The sequence below is a fragment of the Sceloporus occidentalis genome, unplaced genomic scaffold (genome assembly GCF_023333645.1).
Source record: "Sceloporus occidentalis isolate IW3139 unplaced genomic scaffold, rSceOcc1.0.p SCAF_265, whole genome shotgun sequence".
In the NCBI taxonomy this organism is placed as follows: domain Eukaryota; kingdom Metazoa; phylum Chordata; class Lepidosauria; order Squamata; family Phrynosomatidae; genus Sceloporus; species Sceloporus occidentalis.
In genome coordinates, this window is record NW_028317245.1 from 142327 (window position 1) to 165975 (window position 23649).

The 23649-nt window shown below is 56.7% G+C and overlaps 4 protein-coding genes across 7 annotated transcripts; 3 read left to right on the forward strand and 1 right to left on the reverse strand.

Moving 5' to 3' along the window:
- Nucleotides 1–2594: 2594 nt before the first annotated feature.
- On the reverse strand, nucleotides 2595–9445 carry TAF6 (TATA-box binding protein associated factor 6). Of its 2 annotated transcripts, none has more exons than XM_089504314.1 (14): nucleotides 9223–9445; nucleotides 8719–8805; nucleotides 8417–8570; nucleotides 7713–7769; nucleotides 7475–7594; nucleotides 6812–6954; nucleotides 6421–6498; nucleotides 4967–5068; nucleotides 4663–4845; nucleotides 4512–4586; nucleotides 4276–4401; nucleotides 3851–4024; nucleotides 3490–3696; nucleotides 2595–3382 (listed from the first exon to the last, which is right to left on the reverse strand). In XM_089504314.1, the coding sequence occupies exons 1-14, from the start codon at nucleotides 9385–9387 to the stop codon at nucleotides 2966–2968; spliced, it is 2088 nt and encodes a 695-aa protein (XP_089360440.1). In that variant the 5' UTR covers nucleotides 9388–9445; the 3' UTR covers nucleotides 2595–2965. The 2 variants fall into 2 exon arrangements, with proteins under 2 accessions (XP_089360440.1, XP_089360439.1); XM_089504313.1 differs by having other exon boundaries at nucleotides 9193–9445.
- Nucleotides 8802–11362, forward strand: MBLAC1 (metallo-beta-lactamase domain containing 1). 2 transcript variants are annotated; one of them, XM_089504317.1, is made up of 2 exons: nucleotides 8802–8886; nucleotides 10563–11358. In XM_089504317.1, the coding sequence occupies exon 2, from the start codon at nucleotides 10645–10647 to the stop codon at nucleotides 11353–11355; it is 711 nt and encodes a 236-aa protein (XP_089360443.1). In that variant the 5' UTR covers nucleotides 8802–8886; nucleotides 10563–10644; the 3' UTR covers nucleotides 11356–11358. The 2 variants fall into 2 exon arrangements, with proteins under 2 accessions (XP_089360443.1, XP_089360441.1); XM_089504315.1 differs by lacking the exon at nucleotides 8802–8886 and adding an exon at nucleotides 9557–9664 and having other exon boundaries at nucleotides 10563–11362.
- Nucleotides 11363–11419: 57 nt separating this feature from the next.
- On the forward strand, nucleotides 11420–16831 carry LOC149275783 (transmembrane 4 L6 family member 5-like). Of its 2 annotated transcripts, none has more exons than XM_089504320.1 (5): nucleotides 11420–11491; nucleotides 12792–12857; nucleotides 13125–13288; nucleotides 16106–16298; nucleotides 16734–16831. In XM_089504320.1, exons 1-5 carry the CDS (start codon nucleotides 11453–11455, stop codon nucleotides 16746–16748), a joined length of 477 nt encoding a protein of 158 aa, XP_089360446.1. In that variant the 5' UTR covers nucleotides 11420–11452; the 3' UTR covers nucleotides 16749–16831. The 2 variants fall into 2 exon arrangements, with proteins under 2 accessions (XP_089360446.1, XP_089360445.1); XM_089504319.1 differs by lacking the exon at nucleotides 11420–11491 and adding an exon at nucleotides 12260–12442.
- LOC149275784 (transmembrane protein 272-like) lies at nucleotides 16827–23326 on the forward strand. The gene is made up of 5 exons (XM_089504318.1): nucleotides 16827–17128; nucleotides 18994–19254; nucleotides 19344–19394; nucleotides 19991–20182; nucleotides 23040–23326. The coding sequence occupies exons 2-5, from the start codon at nucleotides 19092–19094 to the stop codon at nucleotides 23246–23248; spliced, it is 615 nt and encodes a 204-aa protein (XP_089360444.1). The 5' UTR covers nucleotides 16827–17128; nucleotides 18994–19091; the 3' UTR covers nucleotides 23249–23326.
- Nucleotides 23327–23649: the final 323 nt, after the last annotated feature.

Genomic DNA, 23649 nt, shown 5'->3' on the forward strand with positions numbered 1-23649 from the left:
GGAGTCGGATTGGAAGCGAGAGTAGGCAACACAATGTCCTGGTACATGTGGAAAGCAGACACAACCTTAGGCAAGAAAGTAATGTCTGTCCGGAGGACCACCTTGTCCTTGTGAAACCTCAGGAAGGGCTGGTCCCTCCGCAAGGCACAGAGTTCGCCCACACGGCGGGCAAAGGTGATGGCCACAAGAAAAGTGGTTTTCCAAGTCAGTAGTCTCAAGTCCGCTGTGGCCATCGGTTCAAAGGGCTTGGATTGGAGGGCGGCCAGCACTGCCTCCAAGCTCCAAGCCGGCGCTGGTACCGACACAGGAGGGTGCAGCTTGGCACAACCCTTCAGGAACCCCTTCACCAAGGGGTCCCTAAAGAAGGAAGCCCTACTCTCAAACTGGTACCTGGAACAAATTGCAGACAAATAGCACTTGATGGATGTAAGGCACAACCCCTCATCCAAAAGCGCCATCAGGAACTCCAGTACCACTGGAGTGGAGACTTGAGCAGGAGACAAGCCCTTCCGATCAAGGAAGAGGCTAAACCTCCTCCACTTCAGGGCATAGGACCGCTGGGTGGATGGCTTCTGCGCAGGGTGGTCGGCCAACCAAGAGCAACTCGACGGGGAGATGCGGTAGAGGGACTCGATCCTCCGGGACGATCCTACCAAGGAGGCTGGCGCATCCCATGACCTCCAGACGATGGACTCCAAGGATGGCAGCAGCGGGATGGAGGGTGGTGTGGGCACCCGGCCATGCACCCGACATTCCACTGGGTCCCGAGCCTCCTCCTCGGGGAAGGAGAGCTCAATGTCCAGGGCCCTTGCCATCTTGATGATGTGCTCGTTGAACGAACGCACATCATTGGTTGGAGAAGACAGCTCAGGATGGTGCATCCGCTGCAGGGACGCCTGGACGGAGGTGTCGTCCTCCGAAAGGTCCCCCGACGGTGGCAAGGGCTCCCCGTCCGAGTCGGTGTCTGACGTCAGTGGGATATCCAGGACCCGGACTCGAGAAGCGGGACGCGTTGGGATCTGCAAGGCTAGCGGCTCTGTCGCGGGGCACTGTGGGGCAGATGTTGAAGCCGTCGCATGCGACGACGGGGGCTTCTCTCCCTGAGAGGCCACAGGACGCAGGTTCAGCCTGGTGAACTCTCGGAAGGCGGTCTCCCTCGGCACTGCCATGTAGTATCTCCCCGTCTCCGAGTCGAAGAACATGTCAGTGTCCTCATCCATCGGATCGTCGTCATCCGAGTGGAGAGAGAGAGGAGGAGACTGCCTCCGGTCGACTGTCCCTGCATCGGCACGGGCGAAGTCCACCATCGAAGGCAGCGGTGTGTCCAGGACGGGAGCCGCATGCAAGGCGGAGGAGTCCTCTGGATGTGAGGAGGCTGGCGTGCGAACCTTCTTGGATGGGGAGCGCGGCTTATGGGAAGCGCGCTCCTTCCCCTTGGAGGACATCGCCGACCCACTCTGGTCCCGGCTGGACTTGAACTTCTTGGGCGCGGAGTCCTCAGCCGCTTCCTTGGAGTGCCTCCTCTTTGATGATTGCAGCGTCTCAACCCGATCCTTGGGGGGAAAGAAGGGGTTGTCAGGCAGGACAACGGCTCCCACGGACTGAGGCTTAGATGTCTTGCCCCTGTCCTCCGGTGCAGCCTTCCTCGATGTCACCGAGGATGCCCCCGTCTCGGGCAGCTTGGAGGCGTGTCGAGATGCCTTCGACGACGCCTTGGAAGATTGGACCGGTACGGTCAGGACCTCCGCCTCCACTCGATCCTTCGAACGCGAGCCCTCCGGGGACGGCTTCCTCCCGGACTTCGCCCTGGGCTCGGAACCCTCAGTCCCCAACGTTTTGTGGAGGCGCTTGGAGGGCTTGTCGGTGGCACTGGGTTTTTGCGAACCACGGGCTACATCGGTGGTGGTGGACGACTCTGCCATCGGCGGGGCAGACACCACACTGGACACGCTGGCCCGGGGAGGCAGCGGCCGGTGCAGCCGAGGATGGATGCGGGCCCCCCTCTTGGACTTTTCCCTGAGCGATGGCCGAAGTCAGCTGGGACTCACGATTCTTCCGAGCCTGGGAAGAGAGGGACTTGCAAAGTGGACAAGCCTTCGGGTCGTGGTCCTTTCCTAGGCACAGGAGGCAGGAGGAGTGCGGATCTTGAATGGGCACCTTGCCTCTGCAAACATCACACTTCTTGAAGGGTGCAGGCATCCTTCCGAAGTCGACAAAGTGAAAGGGAGAGTCCAAAAACAAGGTCAACAAGCCGAAAGTCCGAAGTTACCAGGGGCAGGAGAAAGAGAATGGTCAAGAACAGTCCGAGGTCAAAAGTGAAAGTGATTCCGATTGCAAGCTAAAGCGAGCGAAATTCCCTGAAGCAGCTAGCGCGGTGGAAAAAAGGAACTGGGGAAAGAGCGGGAACGCAGGGGCCTTATAACGGGTGGGCGGTTACCGCTAAAAAGTTTCTATATGTTGCAAAGTAAACTTTGCCTAGTGATTCCAGAAGTTTCCGAACAGCACTGCGCAGGCGCAGTGAAACCCATTTCTATGATTCGCAGAGACCACGAAGAAGAAGCCACTTTTATACAAACACAGAAACAGAAGAAGGGTGGTCAAGCCAACTTTATTGGATCCCACAGGGCCCCTTATTTACAGCTGTACCCTGCATGGGGGGGGGGGTCCAAGCATCTCTTCTGCACAACCCCAGCAGCCCCTTCTCCCCTCCCCATCCCACTTCCTCACAGTTGTTGGATGTTGCCTCAGGTAGCAATGCCCCCCCCAAGGAAACAGACAGATAGGTAAAACTTAGGAACTGCACCTTCATCTTTGGAGGGTGCCCCCCTCCCCCAAGGAGGGGAAAGAGCAGGCAGCCCACAGGAGGGGAGGAGGCATATGGCAACAGAGTGCCTCTGCTGGGGGGGGGGTCAGCTGGCTGTGCCCCACTCCCCCAATTCAGTTATGCAGCTGAGTCCCAGGGGGCTCACAGGGAGGGCTGCGGGGACTCAGGCACTGCCCCCCCCTGTGCCCCCCCATTGGCTTTGGTGAGGAAGGCCGTGGCCAAGGCGGTGCTGCTGCTGCTCCCGGGGGGCTGGGGGCTGTCACTCTGCTCTTGCTTGACGGCCCCCCCAGAGAAGCCCAGGCTGGGTGGAGTGGAAGCCGAGGAGGAAGAAGAAGAAGGGGAGAGCTGGGCGCCGCCGCCACCACTGCCCCCAGCCCCTTTGCCCTCCGCAGCCGGAGGCAGAGAGACCACAATGTACTTCTGGACACTTCCTGAGACGGGGGGGCTGGGGGCCACCTGCCCCCCTGAGACCAGCTTCACCAGGGGCTGTGTGCTGGGGACGGTGGTGGTGACGGGGGAGGTGGAGGTGCTGGCGGGCCCCCCGCTGAGTGTGATCACCTGTGGAAGGAGCGCAATACACAGGGCACTGTCACAGAACTGTCTGAAGGGGCGCCCCTTTGAGCAGCACCCACCCACCCCCATGATCCCCCCCCCAAGATACCTACCTGCTGGGAGGTGGAGGAGCCCGAGGCAGAGGACATGACGATGAACTTGGTCGGCGGCGGAGAGGGCTGAGTAGGGGTGGCCGGCCGGGCTGTGACAAGAGTCTGCACAGGCAGCGTGATGGAGCTGGGCATCTTGAGGATGCTGGGAGCACGCGAGGCATTACTGCCCCCCTGGGGAGCCTGGGAGAGCGTCAGCGTCGGACGCGGCTGGCACAAGAGAAAGAGGGCCAAGGGTGAGTGAGACCCAGAGGACCAGGAGGAGGAAAGGGTGCTCTCCACAAGAGGGAAGAATGGACCGGAAGAGCGCTCAGTCCCGAGGGAAATCATACACTGGGTGGGTCCTCCCTTGATCTGACCTTACCTGGGTGATGGTCAGGGTGGTGCGGTTGACCTGCTGGGCCTGCATGGCAGCCTGAGCCCTGGCCTTAACCACATGGGTACAGAGAAGAGTGCCCAGCGCCCCATACTCTGAGCGATAGGCTTCCTGGTTGTCGGGTGGTGGGCGCAGCTTTGCCAAGACAGGAGCACAGTGTTTCTATGGGGAAACGGAGAAAAGGGGGCAGACCAGTGAGTGTCAGAGAGCAAATGGGTGGGCAGAAGACTCCCCAATTGGCAATTTGCTGCAATCCATTTTTTTTCTACTCCTGCAGAAGAAAACAGGACTCTGATGCCTTTCTTGACAAATCCTGGAATACTTACACACCTCAGCTGTGTCACAAAGGTGAGTGATTTACCCAGGCTCCCCCTTCTGACCTCTCCCTAAAGAAAGACAAGCATCTCCCTCACCAGAAGGAGACTCTGGACGTGGTCAGCCCCAATCTTGTCAATGTTGCTGACCACGGGGCCCTCCAGCACAGAACGGACACGCTCCCCTTCCACCTGCAGCCGTGGCAGAATCAGTGTCTTGATCACCTGGAAGGTGGGAAGAGACCTCAGGTGGCGGCAGGTGAAGGGGGGACAGAGACTCAGGCTGCTCCCTCAGGGCTTCCCAGCATGCCACAGAGCCTTCTTCCAATACTCACATCATGTCCAAGCTCAGCCAGCCCTGCAATGGATCCGTAGCGCGTGGTCCATGGTGTCTTCTCATCCACCCAGCTCTGAGGGAAGGAAAGGGGAAAGAAGGTAAGAGGGGGGCTCCCACACTAGTCCCTGCCCGGGGCCCATGGCCCTCACCTTGGTGAAGGTTTTGGTGATTCGAGACTGGATGTTGTTGGTGGTGGTGCTGAAGTTCTTGCAGATCTGGGCAATGAGGCGGGCGGCAAAATCCCGCAGCGCCCAGTGGTTGTCCACGTCGGGCCTCAGGCAGAGCTGGCGGCTGACGATGCAGGTCATGACTGCTGGGATGAGTTCATGGAGCTGCAGCCGGGGAGCAGGAGAGAGGGAGATCCCCACAGTAAAACCAGTCAGTTATGGCAAAGCTCCATGGCAGCACCTTCCCTCCGTCCCCAAGACAGACCCCACCCGCCCATTCACTTACATATTTCTCCAAGTAGAGAGTGGGATTGTCCATCAGCGCTTTCACCATCCGCATGAGGTAAATCAAGAGAGCGAGGTTGTTCTGGACAACGTTGACACGCACCTGGATTGTGGGGAAGGAGAGAGATGGAGCCAACATATCAGCCGTGTGGCTCCCTTCGCCCTTCCCGGTCTCACTCTGCCCTGGTGAAGGGGTGCCCTGCTCCATTTTGCCCTTTCCCTTCTGACCTTCACCAGTTCACTCAGTCCCCCCCCCAGCTGTGCTGTGGGAGTAAGGGGAAAGGACACAACATGAAGGGGACCAAGTGAAGGCAGGGAGGGAGTCCACTAGAAGGTTCACCAGGATGCAGAAGCCTTCCTGGGGTTGGCTTTGTTTTCCATGCAGAAACAGTTTCATCACAAGCCTCTGCCAGGACAGTGTAGAAATGAGGGTACCACAGGCATGCCCTTTGGCCATGGCAGCTCCCTGGGGGATTCATGGAAAGGCAATCGGGAGGCCTTACTCTGCCAAGTCAGGGGAATAGTTGCTGGTTGAGAGGCCAGGATCTCACTGGGAAGTTTGCTCTTGCAAGTGCCCTGCCATCCTGATTTCTCTAGTGTGGCAAAGACCCTGAACCATAGCAGCCTCCTGGACAATATTCTCTGGATCCTGCCAGTAGGAATACAACTGGAAGTATGTGGATCACGAAGCTGGAAACAAACTACTGGCTGCATTTGTTCAATCTTACTCCCCAAACAGTTCACAGAGGAGGTTTGCTTCATACTCCTCAAGCAAAGCACCTGGCTCCTGCCTAAAATGCTTATGTCTGTTCTGAATACCAAGAGCTGAATACGTCTCTCCTGGTCATTTCTCTATAATCAGGTTGGGGGGAAGGTGGGGGGAGCAGGCCAGCACAAAGGCTATCTCATTTGGCTTCCCTGCTCAGCTGGCATGAGAACTGGAAAAGCTAATGCTTTTCCAAACCTCTACCAGTGCCTTCTCCACAGGACTTGGGGCAAGACAACTAGAGAAGGGCTGGCTGGAGGACTCCCCACCACCACCACTGGGAGCTGACCTAGCAAGGAGGCCAAACCCACCATAGCCAGGGAACCCCACTTCCAGCAGCTGTTCACCTCATCCCACCTCAGTCGATGGTGTTGGGTATACCAGCAAATCTGGCACCCACACTTGGACCAGGAAAAAGACATCATAGGAGACATCCTCCTGATGCCCAAGTAGGTAGATGTACACATACGTCACCTTTTGGGTTCCTTACTTTTTCTGTCCTGAATTGCGCACTGGTGAACCAAACCCAGGAATCCCACTGGTTTCAGAATTGGGGGCAGAGCCACTTAGGAGACCCACAGCCCTCCAACCACTCACAGAGAAAAGGCTCCATGTCTGGTGCATTCAGAGACAAGATAAGAGTGGGGTGTGTGTGTGTGTCAGGCCTCCTGGAAATGTCCCTTCCTTACCCCTTCTGAGATGAAGGTGCTGAAGCGTGGCAGCATCTGGTACAGGCCAGGGTCAGTGGCGATGCTCTGAAGGGCCTCCTGCAAAGGGTGTTTGTGTGTCAGTCTCCACACCAGCCAAAGAGGTGAAAGGGACCACCTGCTGGCTGAGCTCAGGGGCCAGTCTCAGCCAGGGAAGGAGATGGGGCAGGCCCAGAGATAAGTGGGGGTGCTCCCCTCCCAGTGTGGGGGCAACGCAGGCCAGCCATACGTTCCTGTGACAGGCGGCATGCAAACAGAGAGTCAACAGGGCTCCATGAGGCTCCCCTGAAGGCAAAGCCAAATAACCCCATGGGGCTCAGAGCTGGGTCTCTCTGGAATGCCTGCTTCTCTTGGGTCAGGCTAGGGCCCTCACCGCACGCTTGGCTTCACAGGACCCCACGCAGGCCTCCGTGATCTCTTTGTAGTACAGCTGCTGCTCCACTGAGAGCTCATGGATACTGCGTGGCTTCAATTTCAGGGGTGCGCCCTCCAAAAGGGGGCCCTTTTTCTCTTTGCCTGGGTGGGGAGAAGACAAGCAGAAAGATGGAGGCGCAACCCTAACCCTTCCTGAAGCACCCCACCCAGCACCACAGGGCCGATGCCTCTCTTGTACAAAATATGGCTCCACAGTAATGTAGAGTAGCTTGTGACAAATTAAATTACAGCAAAATAGGGAGCTGGGGACTTTGGCAGAAAAGCACTGCCTCACACCAGCAAAGGTTTAGTTGGCTCCCATGGTGCAGGGCTGCAGCGCGCAGAAGACTAAACACAGGAAAGAAAAGTTTTCCTCCGGAAACACCGCACATGTCTCTTGCTCCAGAACCGAGCAGGCATTGCTCAGCCATCAATTTAAAAAAGTCATGCTCTCTTTGTGATAGACTTTAAGATGCCACAGCCGCCCCAAGTAGATTGATATCCGGAAGACACTCCCTCTCCCTCACACAAGTGGAATGAGGCACCAGCACCCAACTTTTGCCAGAAACATTAGAGGTCTTGGCTTCTTCTGACCCCAATCCATCCCTACCATGTGCCTAACCTTTGCTATCAGCTGATGCGACGTTCTGCCCTTTGCCCTTGAGGGTGCCGTCCTCCTCCTGGCCAGGCTTAGTGGCTTTCAGGGGCTCCGTGGCCTCTACTTTCTGTTGCTCCTTGGGGGCTGTTGGTGGGGGGAAAGGGGCAGAGTATGGTCAAGAAGAGTTGGCTGAGAAAGAAAGGCACCCACAGGACCTTGAGGACCCTTGGCAGCTGGACAGAGACTGGGTCTTGCCACTCACCTGGTGGTGGGTTTTCTGGGATGGCAGGTTGGACACCCTCAATGCTCAGCCAGTGTGCTACCAAAAAAAAAGAGCAAGTGCCTCAGAGAAATACCCATCAGAACGCCCTCCCTCCATGCCCAGGTGACTGATACACCGCTGCCTTGACAGTTAAAACGCTTTTGGAGTATACGGATAGCTAGTCCTCATTGCTGCAATGGAGATGAGCTAGGAATGTCAAGGCAAACCCCCAATCGCTCAGGGGAGAAGGGCATCTTTGTGGCATCCCTCTCCATCTGAGGATGGGTGCTCCATCATAACCACTCGCTCACCTGGTCAACTGCCCTGCCAACTTGGGCATCAGGAAGAGGGGGCTGTTGCCTCTGCAAGGCATGCCAGACCTGTTGGGACTGCGCAGGATGGGCCTTACTCTGTGGCTCCCTTTTCTTCTCCTGCTACTGGCCTTGCTTTGCCTGGATCCACAAAAGGCTCTGAGACAAGCCTCTCTCTCTGGAGACATTTACCAGCCTAGTGTCAGATCCAGTCTGTTTGGGTCCTTTTGCTCAGAGGGATCTGTTTGGCTGGATCCAGGCCACAGCTGTCAGGATGCACACGGGGGGCGGGGGGGCAGTGGGGCAGGGACGATGTGTTGGGCAACCCCTGGGGACTCCTCTCCCAGCCCCAGCTGTACTTGGAGCCCACAGGGGACGGGAGGCAGGCCTCACCCTTGAGGCAGACGTCCAGGGGCACGCGGGGGAGAGGCGTGTTGATGATGTCGCTCAGGTCCACCTCCTTCTCCTCGTAGAAGTAGAGCTCGCGCCCCCCGCCGCTGGCGTAGCGGAAGGGGATGAACTCCTGGGCATGGAACCCGTACAGTGGCTGCCGGAGGGACAGAGGGAGGAAGAGAGAGAACCCGGTCAAGGCTTTGTGGCCAGAGAGCCAGGCGGCCCCGGGGCCTCTGACCCCCATCTGCCTGCAGCCCAAAGGGCCAGCCCCGAGGCGGGCAGGAGGCGCGCCTTCAGCTCACCTCCACGTTCTTCAGCTTGAGGGCGAAGTCAAAGTCAGCGGTGCTCAGGTTCCTCCGCTTCCCCATCCGCATGAACTTCAGCGCGTCCTGTGGGGCAGCAGAGGCTGATTCCCTGCCAGGTGGGCTGCCCCTCCCTCCGTTTGGCTGACCTGGCGACCCACTTGAGGGGTGAGTGCGAAGCAGCCCTCCTCCTCCTCCTCCTCCTCCTCCCTGCCCCCCTGCGAAGTGGGCCACTCCTGTGGCGCCCTCCCTTGACAACCTTCCCTCCCCGCGAGGCAGGCTGTCCCCTGCGTTCCCTGCGAGGTGGGCCTCCCTTCCCTCCCGCTCCTGCCCTTTGCTCACCTGGGCGACCTCCTTCAGGCGGAGAGGGCGAAGCAGCCGTCCTTCTCCCCGCAAAGCCCCCCGCTGCCCCCTGCCTTGCCAACCCGCCCGCCCTGCGAGGTGGGCCGCCGCTCCCTCCGTCCCTTCGCTGACCTGGGCGACCTCCTTGAGGCGGTAGCTGACCTCGTCGGCCAGGAGCTGGCAGGTCTCCTCGGGCAGCTGCGCGACGCCCACCGTCTCGGCCACCGCCTTCATGGACTCGCCGGGCAGCTGCGTCGTCAGGAGGCTCAAGGGGCCCGAGGACCCGCCGCCTTGGCCCGCCGCCTTGGCCCGCCTCTCCTCGGCCATGGCGCGCGAGGGGTTCCCCCGAGCATGTGCAGAGCGCCGGCCGCCACCCCGGAAGCTCTCTTCCCTGCTACGCATGCGCGCGGCCCTCCAGAGAGTGCGAGAGGGCGGTCCTAGAGCGGAGGCGCTGCGCAGGACTTCCGGTCCCGGCGGGGAACAACGGGCCCATTTCTGCGCCTGCGCAGAGGTCCGGCTGGGACAGGCGGGTCTCCCTCTCTCGCCCCCAGAGAGAGCGGGAAGGAGAGGGGCTCGGGGCCCCGGCGGCGCCCCCCAGAAAGAGGTAGCCCCGCCGCATTGGGCTCCGCTGGGCTGGGAAGCGGGGGAGGCCTGGCTGGGGCCTGCTGCGGGTGGCGGACGCAGGGCCCCCGAAGTCCCTGGCTCTCCGGCCATTCGCCCTCCCTGGGCCTCTGGGGCCCCTCCTCCGCCTGGCCTTGAAATAGGGCTCTTCAAGCCTGGCCTCGCTCTCGCTAAGTGCAGAGAGAAGAAGGGACCCAGAAGATGGACTGCGGCGAAAGTCCTCAGTGGAAACCCAGCCCCAAATGCCGAGGCCCCGAGGCCAAAGGGATGGCAGTCCTAGTGTCCTAGAGCAAGGGCCCTGATCCCCTTCTGCCATGCAGGGACTCCCAAGGAAAGCATCCCCATTGAAAGATGGCCATCCAGCCTCCCTTTGAAGACCTCCCAGGAGGGAGACTCCACTCTGAGGAAGGATTGGTTCCTCTGTCGAACAGCCCTGACTCTCAGGAAGTCCTTCCTAATGTTGAGCTGCAATCTCTTTTGCATCCATGGCTCCATTGGGTCCTAGTCTCTGGAGCAGCAGAAAACAAGCTTGCTCCCTCCTCAAGATGGCATCCCTTCAAATACTTAAACAGGGCTCTCCTATCACCTCATGTCCAAACAGGCAGCTCCAACAGTGAGGTCCCTAGCAATGTCTTCTATTGGCTGGTTCAAAGTGCATCGCACAAAACAGATACGTTAAAGCACATTTGTGCCTCATTGGAACCTTCCTTCCCTCTTCTCCCCCTCCGAGGCTGTTCCTCCCATTTCCTCATTCTCTCGCACACAGAGCCCTGACCCCAGAAGGCCACTTTCTGCATCCACAGTGCAGCCATTAATATAAATCTGTAGTAGGAACGTTAATATTGAAAACCCATCCATCTCAACCTTTCTTTCTCTTCCAGGGCCCACGTTGCGCTCCAGTCCATCGGCTTCAGCCAAGGGTCCGGCCTGCCAGCCCCCCAACCTGCTTCTGCCACGGATGTGATGGCCCTCGGCCCCCCTCCCTCCGAGGCAGCCCCCCTCCCTGCCTCGCTATGGCCATCGCCGCCGCCGCTGATCCCCGGCTCCCCTTACGCGGTGCTGGTGCTGCAGGAGGGCTACTCGGAGGAGCTGCCGGACGGATCCAGCCGGGCAGACGGGACCGTGACTCTTGTCCTGGGGCCACACCTGACCCTGGTGGACACGGGGGGCCCGTGGGGCCGGGAGCGGCTGCTGGCGGGGCTGGCCGAGAGGGGCATCTCCCCTGGGGATGTCCGGCACCTGGTCTGCACTCACGGCCACTCGGACCACGCAGGCAACCTCAATCTCTTTCCCCAGGCAGAGCTGATTGTGGGGACGGATGTCTGCCTCCCAGACGGGCGCTACCTGCGCACGGGGCTGCGCCAGGGGGACTCCTATCCTCTCCATGCGGGGCTCCTGGAGGTCCTGCCCACCCCAGGCCACACGCAGGCTGACGTCAGCCTGCTGGTCAGGGGCACGGCCCTGGGGGACGTCCTAGTGGCCGGGGACCTTTTTGAGTGTCAGGGGGATGAGGGGCTCTGGCAGGCCCTCAGCGAAGACCCTGTGCGCCAGGCACAGAGCCGGACCCAGGCTCTTGCCATCGCCAACATCATTGTGCCTGGGCACGGGCCACCCTTCTGGGTCTCCAGGAAGGAGCCAGGCAGAGGAGGCATGGCAGGGGACCCTTCCAGATGACTCATTTTGAGGTCTCCATGAGGAGAAAGAAGCCGCTCTGGACTTCCTCTTGTTCCTGTGTGTTCCCATTGAAGTAAGAGTCCCAATTAAAAATGGTATGGAGCAAAGAGAACAGAGAATTGTTTTGGAGATCCAGGTACAGAAATAAGGAAGGCTGTGTTCTGCAGAAAAGGGCAGCTCACATGGGGAAGAGATTGGCAGCCCCTGGAGGCTCTGCACCCAGGAGGCTGCAGCTCAAATGGAGCCCACAGGGACCAGGGAGGGGGAGACCCTTTCTAGTGGCCAGGAAATGACTCCCTCCCTCCCAGGGGTTGGCTGGGATCCCCCTTTCTGATCCAGCTCTGGGCAGCATTTTGTGGGGGGCCTTGGTGGATCTTTTAGCCCTCTCAGGTTTTGGAAGCTGGCCCCAGCAGAACGAACCCACCCCTTTATTATTATTATTATTATTATTATTATTATTAACCTTTATTTATGAAGCGCTGTAAATTTACACAGCGCTGTACATGCAATCTTTTTAGTTAGACGGTTCCCTGCCCTCGGGCTTACAATCTAAACAGACATGACACAGAAGGAGAAGGAGAAGACATGACACAGAAGGAGTCCCATGGAGGGGTGTTCTTTGCCCCCGTGGCTAAAGTGTGCAACACACACACTCCTGATACCCAGCCGCTCCTTGCCCCTGCAGCCATTATCGGTTCAGCTGAATTGCCCATTGGCACGGGCAAAGGTGGCATTTATGAGGCTCAGGAGAGTGATGGTGTCACTTTGATGGGTGGGAAAGGGCCCCCTCCCCCTCTGTGGCTTCCTCTCCCACATCACACGCACACCCTCCCCACCAGGCTTTGCCCATAAATTGGCTCTGGCTCCACAGAAGCCCAGTCCCTTCCGTCGCTGCTGCCGCACCATGTGCACAGGGGCCTGCTCCAGGGTGGTGGGGGCCGCGCTGTGGCCTTTTGCCCTGCTTGCCATTGTGGCCAATGTGCTCCTGGCCTTCCCAGACTGGAAGACTGAGTACGTCCATGACTTTGGCCAGCACCTGACTCCTGAGGTCCTCTACCTGGGGGGCCTGGTTGGAGGGGGTGTCATGGTAAGGAGTCCATGTCTTGCACAGCTGCTGGATCCGGTGGGGGGATTCAGCCTCTCCTGGTTGCAACCATTGGCACTCGATGCCTTTAGGTGGGGAAAAGGAGGATGAGGACTGGCATTGGCCTTACTGTTGAGGCAGTCGGAAGGATCTGCACCCTTTTCTTCTAAGGCCTGGCTGGAGGAGCGTTCCCATCTGCCTGCACAAGAGCTCTGTGAGGTGGGCCACTCACACACTCCTCACAGAGAGGAAGAACTGGGCAATGGTAGTGGTAGGCCTGGGATATGCTGTGGGGTGGGGTGAGCATGGAGAACCCTTCCAGTGTGGACTAATGGGTTCTTTGTCCCCCCAGGTGCTGATCCCAGCCATCCACATCCAGGCCACTGGGAGCCATGGATGTTGTGGAAACCGCTGTGGGGTGAGCTTGGGCTGCCTTGGAGAACTGACATATCTGCTATTATTCACCTGGCCGGGGGGGGGGGGGGCAGTGGGAGGAAGTGTGTCACCAGTGTCAAAGTCCTGACTTTCAAGGGGCCCAAGCCTCCTCTGTCCCTCTTGCTCCAGCGGTGCTGCCAGGAGGACATAGCGCTGGCAGGGGGAAGAGCTGAAGGTGCCCCCAGTTCCCTTGGGGTGTGATCTGGCCACATCCCCTTCCTCACCCTTGCTCCTTCCTGCCTGCTTCCAGATGTTTCTCTCAGTGCTTTTGGCTGCTGTGGGGGCTGTGGGGGCCACTTACGCCATCGTTGTCTCCATGCTGGGCCTGGCCCATGGCCCCCGCTGCCAGTATCTGCAAAATGGGACCCACTTGGATTGGGGCCGCCCCTTTGAGCACAGCGAGGAGCCTTTGAGGTGAGCAAGGCATCTGCCTGGGTTGGTTGGGCAGAAGAGGACCTTGCTGGGCTCTTGTGGGGGGGGTCACTGTTAGGCCTGTTTTGAGGTGTGCGGAGCAACAAGTGGGGGGCAACCTCTGCAAGGAGTTCTGGGGCACTGCCACGTGGGGAGCTTGGTGTGGGTTTGTTGGAGTCACCCATTTCAGAATCAGTTTTCTATTCTTAACAATGAAGAGTGCACAGAGAATGAATTTTAAAAAAACATAATGAGAAGGAAATTGCAAGCCACGGGTGACAAGTGTGTTCAGTGAAATAGTTGAATCCAGATCTTCAGACCCCCTTCTCCAAATTAAGGGGTCAATTTGGGAAGCCTGAGCGGGTGGCTTCTGTGGCCCTCAGAGCCACACTTCAGGGCTCTGCAGCAGGGCAGCAAGACCTTTCCCTCATTGGTCAGTATGTAGCTGGGGAGCAATGTGGCCGGTTTCCCTGGGAGGAGAGCATGCAGGAGGTGGCTGCTTCATCTCTTTAGTCAACAATGGCCTCTTTTCAACCTGGGGAGAAGTGACCAGTGGGGTCCCACAGGGATCTGTCCTGGGCCCAGTGCTATTCCACATCTTTATCATAGAATTATACAGTTGGAACAGACTGCAGGGGCCATCCAGTCCAACCCCATCCTGCCATGCAGGAACTCTCCATCAAAGCATCCCCATTGACAGATGGCTATCTAGCCTCTGCTTAAAGACCTCCAAGGAAGGAGACTCCACTACACTCCAAGGAAGGAGTGGGTTCCACTGTCGAACAGCCCTTACTCTCAGGAAGTCGCTCCTAATGTTGAGCTGGAATCTCTTTTCCTGGAGCTTGCATCCATTCAGGTCCTAGTCTTTGGGGCAGCAGAAAACAAGCTTGCTCCCTCCTCAATATGACTTCCCTTCAAGTATTTAAACAGGGCTATGAATGACTTGGATGACAGAACTGGGGCATACTCGTCAAATTTACAGATGACACCAAATTAGGAGGAGTAGCTAACACCCCAGAGGACAGGGTCAACATTCAAAATGACCTGAATAGATGAGAAAACAGTCAAAACTAACAAAATGAACTTCAACACGGAGAAATGTAAGGTCCTGCACTTAGGTAGAAAAATGAAATGCACAGATATAGGATGATGGGGGACACATGACTGAATGAAACTACATGTAAAAGGTATGTAGGAGTCCAAGTAGACCACAAGTTGAACATGAGTCAACAGTGTGATGTGACAGCTAAAAAGGCCAATGTGATCCTAGACTGCATTAATAGAAATATAGTGTCACGATCGAGGGAAGTAATAGTGCCACTGTATTCTCCTTTGGTCAAGTCTCACCTGGAATAATCCTGTGTCCAGTTCTGGGCACCACCGTTTAAAAAGGATGTGGAGAAACTGGAGCGTGTCCAAAGGAGGCCAACTAAAATGGTGAAGGGCCTGGAAACCATGAAGCACTATAGGAGAGACTCAGGGAGCTGAGGATATTTAGCCTGGAGAAGAGAAGGTCAAGAGGTAATATGAGAGCCCTGTTTAAATACTTGAAGGGATGTCATATTGAGGAGAGAGCAAGCTTGTTTTCTGCTGCTCCAGAGAATAGGACCCAATGGAGCAATGGATGCAAGCTCCAGGAAAAGAGATTCCAGCTCAACATTAGGAGGAACTTCCTGAGAGTAAGGGCTGTTTGACAGAGGAACACACTCCTTCCTCGGAGCTTTTGGTGGAGTCTCCTTCCTTGGAGGTCTTTAAAGCAGAGGCTGGATGGCCATCTGTCAGGGATGCTTTGATTGAGAGTTCCTGCATGGCAGGGAGTTGGATTGGATGGCCCTTCTGGTCTCTTCCAACTCTATGATTCTATGATTTACAAGTCAGCTGAGTATTGCTGGGGACCAAGAAGAGACCCAGTGGCCAGAGAGGCAAAAGATCAGCTGATCTGCCAGTTTTTGAGCAGAACAATCATCTGATGGCCGCACGTTCTTCCTCTGCTTCCTCCTGGGTCATGCTGTCTCCTGTCATATAGATATACCATCAACCCTTTACCCTGGGCTATTAGCCAACAATCTAGCCACAAAGGGGTTGCCCACCCTCCAGAAATATGATTGCCAGTGCTGTTTTGGATCACGTCTTCGTGGCTAAGAAAGAGCCCCGTTGTATCTCCCAGGGAGATAGGATGGGAGGAAAAGCAGCAGGGCCATAGACCACCCAGTGGGTTTCTAGAGGTAGTCTGGACTTGCAGGTGGATGGACCCTGAGTTACAGTCCCCCAAGAGGGGCTTACCTAGCATTTGCCCTGGGTCACTTGGGGGTACTCTTCTCCCTTGTGTTTCCCTTCAGAGGGACATATGTGTTTTCATTTAAGGGTTTGCTTCACTCTGCTACTCTGCCATGAGAAGGCAGTTCACAGATGCACATGCAGAGTGGCAAATGTTCCTTGAAAGCAAAGGGAGAAACCCACCAGAATGGTCCATTAGTAAGCCTTGCCAGCAGCTCAGGCCTCCCTGGGATCTGGGCCCATCCCACACAACAGCAAGTCCTTCAGTCCCAATAACCGACTCAGCATGGCTTGGGGGCACTGGGGTCCTTCAGAGAAATACTTGTAATGTGCCTGCTGCCAAGGCTGTACTTGACATGGAGGGGGGTGGCCTGGGGGTCCCAAGATAGGGGGCTCCTCTCCCCTTGCAAACACACCCCTTTGCCAGACGTCTATGCCAGCTCAGTGGATGCTGAGGGCAAGGGGGGCAGAGCGGATGAGTGCTAGATGGCCCCTCGTGGTCCCATCCTGCCCCCCAACCATTTTCTCTCTCCTCTGTGCCAGCAAGGAGAGCTACCTCTTCAATGCGGAAATGTGGGACATCTGCAAGGACCCCCCAAGGGTCATCTTGTTCAACGTGGTCCTCTTCTCTCTCATCCTGGGCGCTGGGCTGGCAGAGCTGGGCCTCTGCCTTGTCCAAATCTTCAATGGCCTCTTTGGCTGTGTCTGTGGGACCTGCCGCGAGGAGAAGACCCTGGTGAGACCCCCAAACAGACCCAAGTACAAGTGCCCTTGCCTGCTGCAGGACAGCCTGAGGGGGTTGTGGCCTTGGAAAACACTCCTTCCTTGGAGAGTGGTGGCGTCTCCTCCTTTGGAGGTCTTTAAACACAGGCTGGATAACCATCTGCCACAGGGAGGGCTTGGACTGTGATTCCATGCAGATCGCCACAGAGCATCTGGGTCCTGGTGGGCAGAAGGAGCTGGACCTTTGAGCCTGTGCATTACTGGAGTGGGTGGTGCCTCTGAGCATGTTCAGAGGGCAGGGAGGACCCCTCCCCCATCATCTGTGCCAGGCCTCCGAAGAGGGGGAGAGAGGTGCCCCCTCCCCACACTGGCAACCTTCATGGGCTGGGCCCCTTCACCCCTTTCTCCCCAACTCCTGTGTCATCTTTGGTTTCTGTCTTTCCTCCAGGAAACCTACAACTAAGACTTGTGAAAGACTACTTCCTCCTCTGATACCTGCCGCCCTTGCAGGAGATCCCTCTGCCCTTTGCAGCTGAGAGGACCCCTACTCTCCATGGGTTCCTATGCCTGACCCCCATTGCCACTGCTCCCTTCCAGCTGCATATCAGCACGGAAGCCCTGCTGGCAATAAAATATCTCCCCAACCCTGAGTGTGGCTTCTTTTTCCTTCTCTGAGTGCTCTTGGCCATGATTCATGCTTCCGCCACGCCTGATGATAAGAGACCCAAACTGAGCAACTGTTGGCAAGGGCTGCCTGGACTGCAGAGATCTTTTTGGCTCCTTCAGCCCTGGCAGGACTGGATGACACCAGCGGGACGGAAGTGAGGAGGCCTCTCCTCCTTGGTGGGTTGGAGGTGGATTGGGGCCGGGGTGGTGTGCTAGCGGTAGTCAAATGGCTTCCCTGGGGACAAATCCCTAGGCTCTGTTTTGGGGGTCTCTCCTTCTGCAAACCCTCCACTTCATGCAGTCCCTGCAGTGTGGGCCTTGGCTTGCTTCCTGGGATCAGTGGGTTCCCCTTGGGGTGCGACCCTGTTCCTGGAGCCCCTTGGGAGGGGAGGGGGGAGGTCCTGCCACCTCAACATAAGGGGATGCAGAGTTGGATCCACTGACCCCTCCCTCCGTCTCGGTCAGCCCAGAGCCAGGCCCTTACCTAGAGCCTCCCCCGCCCCAGCAAACTCCACCATTTCCTGCTTCTGCCACCCCAGAAGTGCCATCTCTCTCCTGCTGGGTGGCCGAAGGTCATCTCTTGCTGCCGGACCCAAAGAGGGCATTTCCTGGGCACCACTGAAATGCCTGTACTCCACCCAGGATATTCTTCTACCATGGGGTGCCTCTTTGGAGCAAGAAGGGTGTCGATTTGCCAAGCAACAGAGGAGGGTCTGGCTAAGTTGGGGCAAGGGTGTCAACCAATGCATATGAGAGAGCATGAGAGCTTATGAGCACACAAAGAGTGTCATCTTGTCACAGTTGTTGCACACTGCCACACGAGAGCCAGCTCAGATCCAACATGTGATGCGCAGGTTGCCAAATCACCCTGGCAGGAACCGAATAGTGACCGTGGCCCCAGTGCAGCCAGAGTGCCATCGCCTACAGGAGGGGGGCAGAGCTCCAAGGCATGGTCAGGGCTGTCCTGCCTCTTGGCAGAACTGAGTCTGGCCCCATAGCCATGGGGTCTCTGGATGCTTCTGCTGACCCCTTTGGCCCACCAGACCCCCTGCCCTTTGAGCAGGACCAGCCTTCCCTGGCTCAGGTGGTGGGCAGTGCAGGGTCAGGCCCTGGGTGGCCTGTTCAGGGGTGCCTCGGGGGCTCTTTCTCAGCCTCCTTTTGTTTTCATCGTGCTTTTATGTGAATTTTTCTGGTGCAATTCCATTACATTCTCTCATTGCAACCTTACCAAAATCTCCAGATACACACTAGAACACCTGCAAAGGGTGGGGGGCAGCCCCTGCAGGCACTGCTGTTGTCCCCCATTGCAGTCATCCTTCTGCTCAGGTGGGTGGGGGAAGCATTTCCAGACCCAGTGCATGTGGAGATGGCCAAAAGCCCTCAAGCTTCCTTGTAGGCAGAGTGTGCTGGCCCCCATCCCCTCTCCAAGTGGCTCTCTCAGCTCATGTGGGGCAGCATTTGGGTTCCCTGGGGCTGCTTTTCCATCTCATAGGTCTGCAAAAGAGAAGGGGCTGCACCCCACCACAAGAGCCTAGAAGTGCAGAGTACTGTAGTGGAAAGGCCTGGATCTAGGCCCCAAGCAACGCAGCAGCTGGTGCCCTTAAAGCACTGGACTTACTCAGAAGCCAGGTTCTGCACAGCTGCAGCTGAAGCAGAAATGAGAAGGCCAAGGGTAGACACCTGAGCATGTGCAGAGTACATCACCCTTGCCATTGAGGAACCCCCACCCCAGAGAAGCACCATGCCAGAGAAGAGCAAGCATCCCCCCAAGAAATTCCCCGAGACCCCTCCAGGTTAGGCACAAAGCCAGCCTGATTTCTCTCTCAGCTCCTGCCCCAGAAAAGCCCTCCACCCCAGCCTTCCTGCCCTCCTCCCTGGGTGAAGGTGGAGCGTGTCCCTCTGAGCAGGAGAGCCAGGAGGAACCAGGAGGAAAGAAATCCCACTTGTCCCCCAGCCTTCCTCTCCATGTTTCGTGGCCCTGACCCTGCACAGCCAAAGTGAGGTGGGGTGGCAGCCATTGAATGATTCCCCCCTGTGAGCAGGTGGGGCCCAGCTGGGCCCAGGTGGCTATTAAATAGCAGAGGCCACTGAAGCCAGAGACTCTGCTGGAGGGAGGGCAGAGCAGAGGACAGCGAAGACGATGATGATGATGGCCGACCGGGGCTGCTCCCCACACCAGCCTTTCCCCCGCTGGATTCCCTCCCTCCACCCAGCGGCTATGTCCGAAGAACACCAGCCGGAGATGGTCACCACACCCCTCTTGGTGGACATAGAAGACATCCCCAGCCACCCTGTCTTGCAGGGTGAGTACTGGTCATTCCCAGGTCATCTCAAGCATTGTGGTGGGTGGATCCCACCCCACTCAATGTCTCCTCTCTCTTTTCCTTTTTAGTGCTGTGCAAGGTCCTCTGGATGGTGCTGCCCATCACTGGCCTCGTCCTGGGTGAGTCAGGCAGACCCACAGCTCTCTGCTGCCAGGGATCGGGGGGGGGGGGGGGCTGGCTCTTGCTCTCTTCAGGATGGGTACATGCCCCCCATTCATTGGCATTGACTGGACAGGCCTGGGCTGCTGAAGACCCCTCCCTACTAACTGGAGGAATGCAATGGGATGGGGGGATCAGGAGCAGAAGGGAAGCATTTGCCCACTGTTACGCAGGCCTTTTTTTGGGGGGAGGAGGGGGTATGGTGGAGCTATGACCCAACATACACAGAGCTCCTTTATTGGCTCATCAGCCCCAGTGGTGACAGTGTGTCATGCCTTTGCCCATCTTGCCTCCATGGCCCTATCTTCCAGGTTCCGGGCCCCATTGTTCCTAGTTGAGAAGTGCCTGAAGGCCAGTAGCCCAGAACTGCTCCCCCTAAATCTCCCACAATGCCTCCCTCCTGGGTTACAGGCCCCTGAAGTGCCATAGGGGCAGGTTTTTTTTTGGGGGGGGGATATGGCAGAGGCTCTGGGGGTGATTCAGGCAAGATGTGCAAAACTTGGGGGAAGAGGGATCTCTAGCCACCTGATCCCCTCCTGTTCTCTTCTCCCCACAGGAGCAGTCTACTTGGACCAATGCCCACGGCAGCCACTCCTTCCCATCTACCTGATCATCCTGGGCACTCTGACTGTCCTCCAAATCCTCCTTGGCTCCCTCCCCTGTGGGGCCAGCACTGTGTGGCAAAGGATCTTGATCTTCCCTCTGCAGATTACCTGCTTCCTCTTCTTCTTCGCCTGGTTCGTTGCGGGTGAGTGATGGGCCCTTTGCAAAGTGCCTTTGTGCCCGCAGCTGCCTTGCCACAGCTTAGCTGCAAGGTAGAGGGATGCCTTTGTCCCTCATCAGGCCCCTGGCCCCCATCTCCCCCTCGCTTTCTCCTTCCAGCATCATCCCACAGGCCCAAGGTTAGTACCCCTCCCATTAGGACTTCCCACGGCCAAAGCATCCTGGCCAACACCTTGGCTTCGCTCTCCCCCTGACCCCAGCTGCCTCCACTAAATGGGTTGAACACAAACACCAGCCCAAGGCCAGGGACCTCTTCCTGCCAGCCAGAATCCCAGGGGGATCTTTCCAAACCCAGAGGCTTAAACTGCAGTGGTGCCACATCCCTTCCAACTGTCCTGATTTGGCTCAGACAGTCCCTTTAATCCACTTATGCCTCACTTTTCAACCTGCTTTTACATTCTCTTGGTTTCTTCTGACTCCCACTTTCCTTGTTGTGCTCAGCTTACTTCCATTGCTGCAGACTGAGTTGAAAGGGCAGATGTTGTTTGTGCTCCCTTAACTCAGCAGGAAGAAGAGGGCAGAATTTCCCCTCACTGCTCAGCTCGCTTGTCTTTCATTTCTCTTTAATAATGTTTGCCTGAGGTTGGGGTGGCATGCATTCCTTTTCTCCCTCTTGCAGTGGGGCTCTTCCAGATGCTCCAGAGCATCTCTTCCCTCATGCACAAAAAAGGCCTGTGCGTGGACGCTGTGCATTGCTCTTCCTCAGGGGTTCCCAGTTTTCGCATTGCTCTTCCTCTCTCCGGTGCCTCATTATCTCCCCCCACCCAGGTCCCACTCCTGCTGTAGCCATCTTGGATCAACATAAACTTGAGGGGGGAAGAGAAGGCAATGAATGCCCCCAAGAGGCATGGCTGGCTACCTCCTTTGGAGGAACAGAGGCACCTGCACATTTGTGGGATTGGGTGAGGGCTTCACAGGTGGATTTGCAGTAAACAGTTTGGGATACAAGCAAAGGATGGGGCTTCTGCCCTGGCTTGCAATCCCCCACTGCCTATACTGCACCCTTGTGTATGCTTTGCTAATTCCTGGAATTACCAGAGCTGTCAGACGTTATCTTTTGCAGACCGAACCTCCTGGCTGGCTTTGCCCTTCAGGGGACCCTAGTCCCAAAGCAATGCCTGCATCTGTGGCAGGAGTGTTAGAGCCCTTGGTTGGCTCTGGGTTCAAATTCCCACCACCACCATTACCACCACTATCATCTGCGTCTGAGCATTGACAGGGGGAGTGTGACCCTGTTGGTGCTCTTAGACCTCTCAGCGGCTTTTGATACTATAGATCACGGCATCCTCTTGGACCGCCTGAAGGGGTTAGGTATTGGGGGCACTGCTTTGCAGTGGTTCCGGTCCTTCCTCTCGGGCAGGTCTCAGAGGGTGCTACTCGGGGACTGTAGCTCCAGTAAGAGGTACCTCACTTGTGGGGTTCCTCAGGGGGCTATTTTGTCCCCGATGTTATTTAACATCTATATGAAGCCGCTGGGTGAGATAATACGGAGTTATGGTGCTGGGTGTTATCAGTACGCTGATGACACCCAAATCTATTTCTCCGTATCTCGTTCGTCGGCCTCGAATTCCGATGGCATCTCTTCTCTCAATGAATGTCTTCAGGCGGTAATGGGCTGGATGAGGAAAAACAGATTGAAACTGAATCCAGACAAGACGGAGGTGCTCATGGTAGCGGCCCCGAAACCAAGAATTGGGTTGCAACCTCCAGTCCTGGATGGGGTCACACTCTCCTCCAGCGACTGTGTTCGCAGTCTGGGGGTGCTCCTTGACTCGTCGCTCCTGATGACAAATCAGGTAAATGCGACGGTCAGGAGTGCCTGTTATCAGCTTCGGCTGATACGCCAGCTGCGCCCTTTTCTGGAAGTAAGGGATCTCGAGACTGTTGTGCACGTGCTGGTAACCTCACGCCTTGACTTCTGTAATGCACTCTACATGGGGCTACCCCTGTGCTTGACTCGGAAATTACAGCTGGTTCAAAACATGGCAGCCAGGCTTGTGTCAGGTACATCTAGGAGGGACCACATTACTCCGGTTTTGAGGTCCCTCCACTGGCTGCCTATCAGCTTCCGGGCCCAGTACAAGGTGTTGGTTATCACCTTTAAAGCCCTAAATGGCTTGGGTCCAAACTATCTTAGAGACCGCCTCCTCCCGTACAATCCTCCCCGCGCTCTCCGGTCCTCTGGGAGGAACTTACTGCAGCCTCTAAAATCTAGGCTTGCGGCAACCTCCCAGAGGGCGTTCTCTGCTGTCGCCCCCAAACTCTGGAACGACCTGCCAGATGAGATCCGTCAGATAACATCATTAGACAGCTTTAAAAAAGCAGTCAAGACGGATCTCTTCCGGCAGGCCTTTCCAGATTAACCATCCCGGCCCAGGTTCCCTGATTCCCTCATTCCTCCCGTGGCCCCATCTTAGTGATGGTTGAGGATCAACAGGGATATCAGGGTTTTTAGTTTTAATTGCTGTTTTTATCCTTGATATTGTATTTTTAATATGTTATACTATTTAATACTGTCTTAAGGGGGGGAGGGATAAAGTGTTTTTAATTGTGATATTTTATATTTTACTGTTGTTAACCGCCCGGATTGGTTTGCCAGAGGGCGGTATACAAATAAATATTATTATTATTATTATTATTATTATCACCATTCCCACCATGGGGAAGGTGCCTCCACACCCAAGGCCTGTGAGCCCCTCCCAGCCCATCTCCAGGCATGGCAGAAGCTGGATGGGCCAAAGGCTCTCACTACCTGAGCACTGGGCTTCCACCTGCAGCTGCATTTTTGCCAACCTCTCCTCCTCCTTCTCTGTTCTCTGCAGGCAGCGTGTGGGTCTACTCAATCTATCCTCCAGACTACGAAGCAGTGGGAAGCCAGAGCTTCTGCCAGCGCACCCTCTTCCTCTTTGCCTTTGGCGTCACCACCGCCCTCCATGTTGTCCTGGGAATGGCCTTCCTCTTTTCCCTCTGCATCCTGGCCACTTTCTTCATCATTGGTGTCTCCCTACCCAACAACTGGAATGGAGACTGAGGGGACTCATAGCTGCAGCCGTAGTGTTGCACCTGCATTTTGGGGTGGGTTGTTGCGAGACTCTTTTACTGTTGGTGCTCTTAGACCATTTTGTGAATAAAGTGACTGCCTCTGCTGTGCAGGACTTCCCTTTTGTGCCTTGTTGGGAGGGAGGGCCCCAGGCATTAAGCACAGGCTCCCTGCCTGGTAGCAGAAAGGAAAGGACTCTCTCACTGCACCCCACAAATGCACACATTCTTCCTTTCAAATGGTCTGTGGCTTTCTGAGTGAGAAGAGTGGTGCTCAAGTGGGGGAGGCATTTTCTCTCCCACAACCTCCCAGCGTGTGTTGGGGATGGGAGAGGCACAAGAATGCATATTTGGTGTAGGAGAAGCTGAATTCAGTCAACATTAGGAGGAACA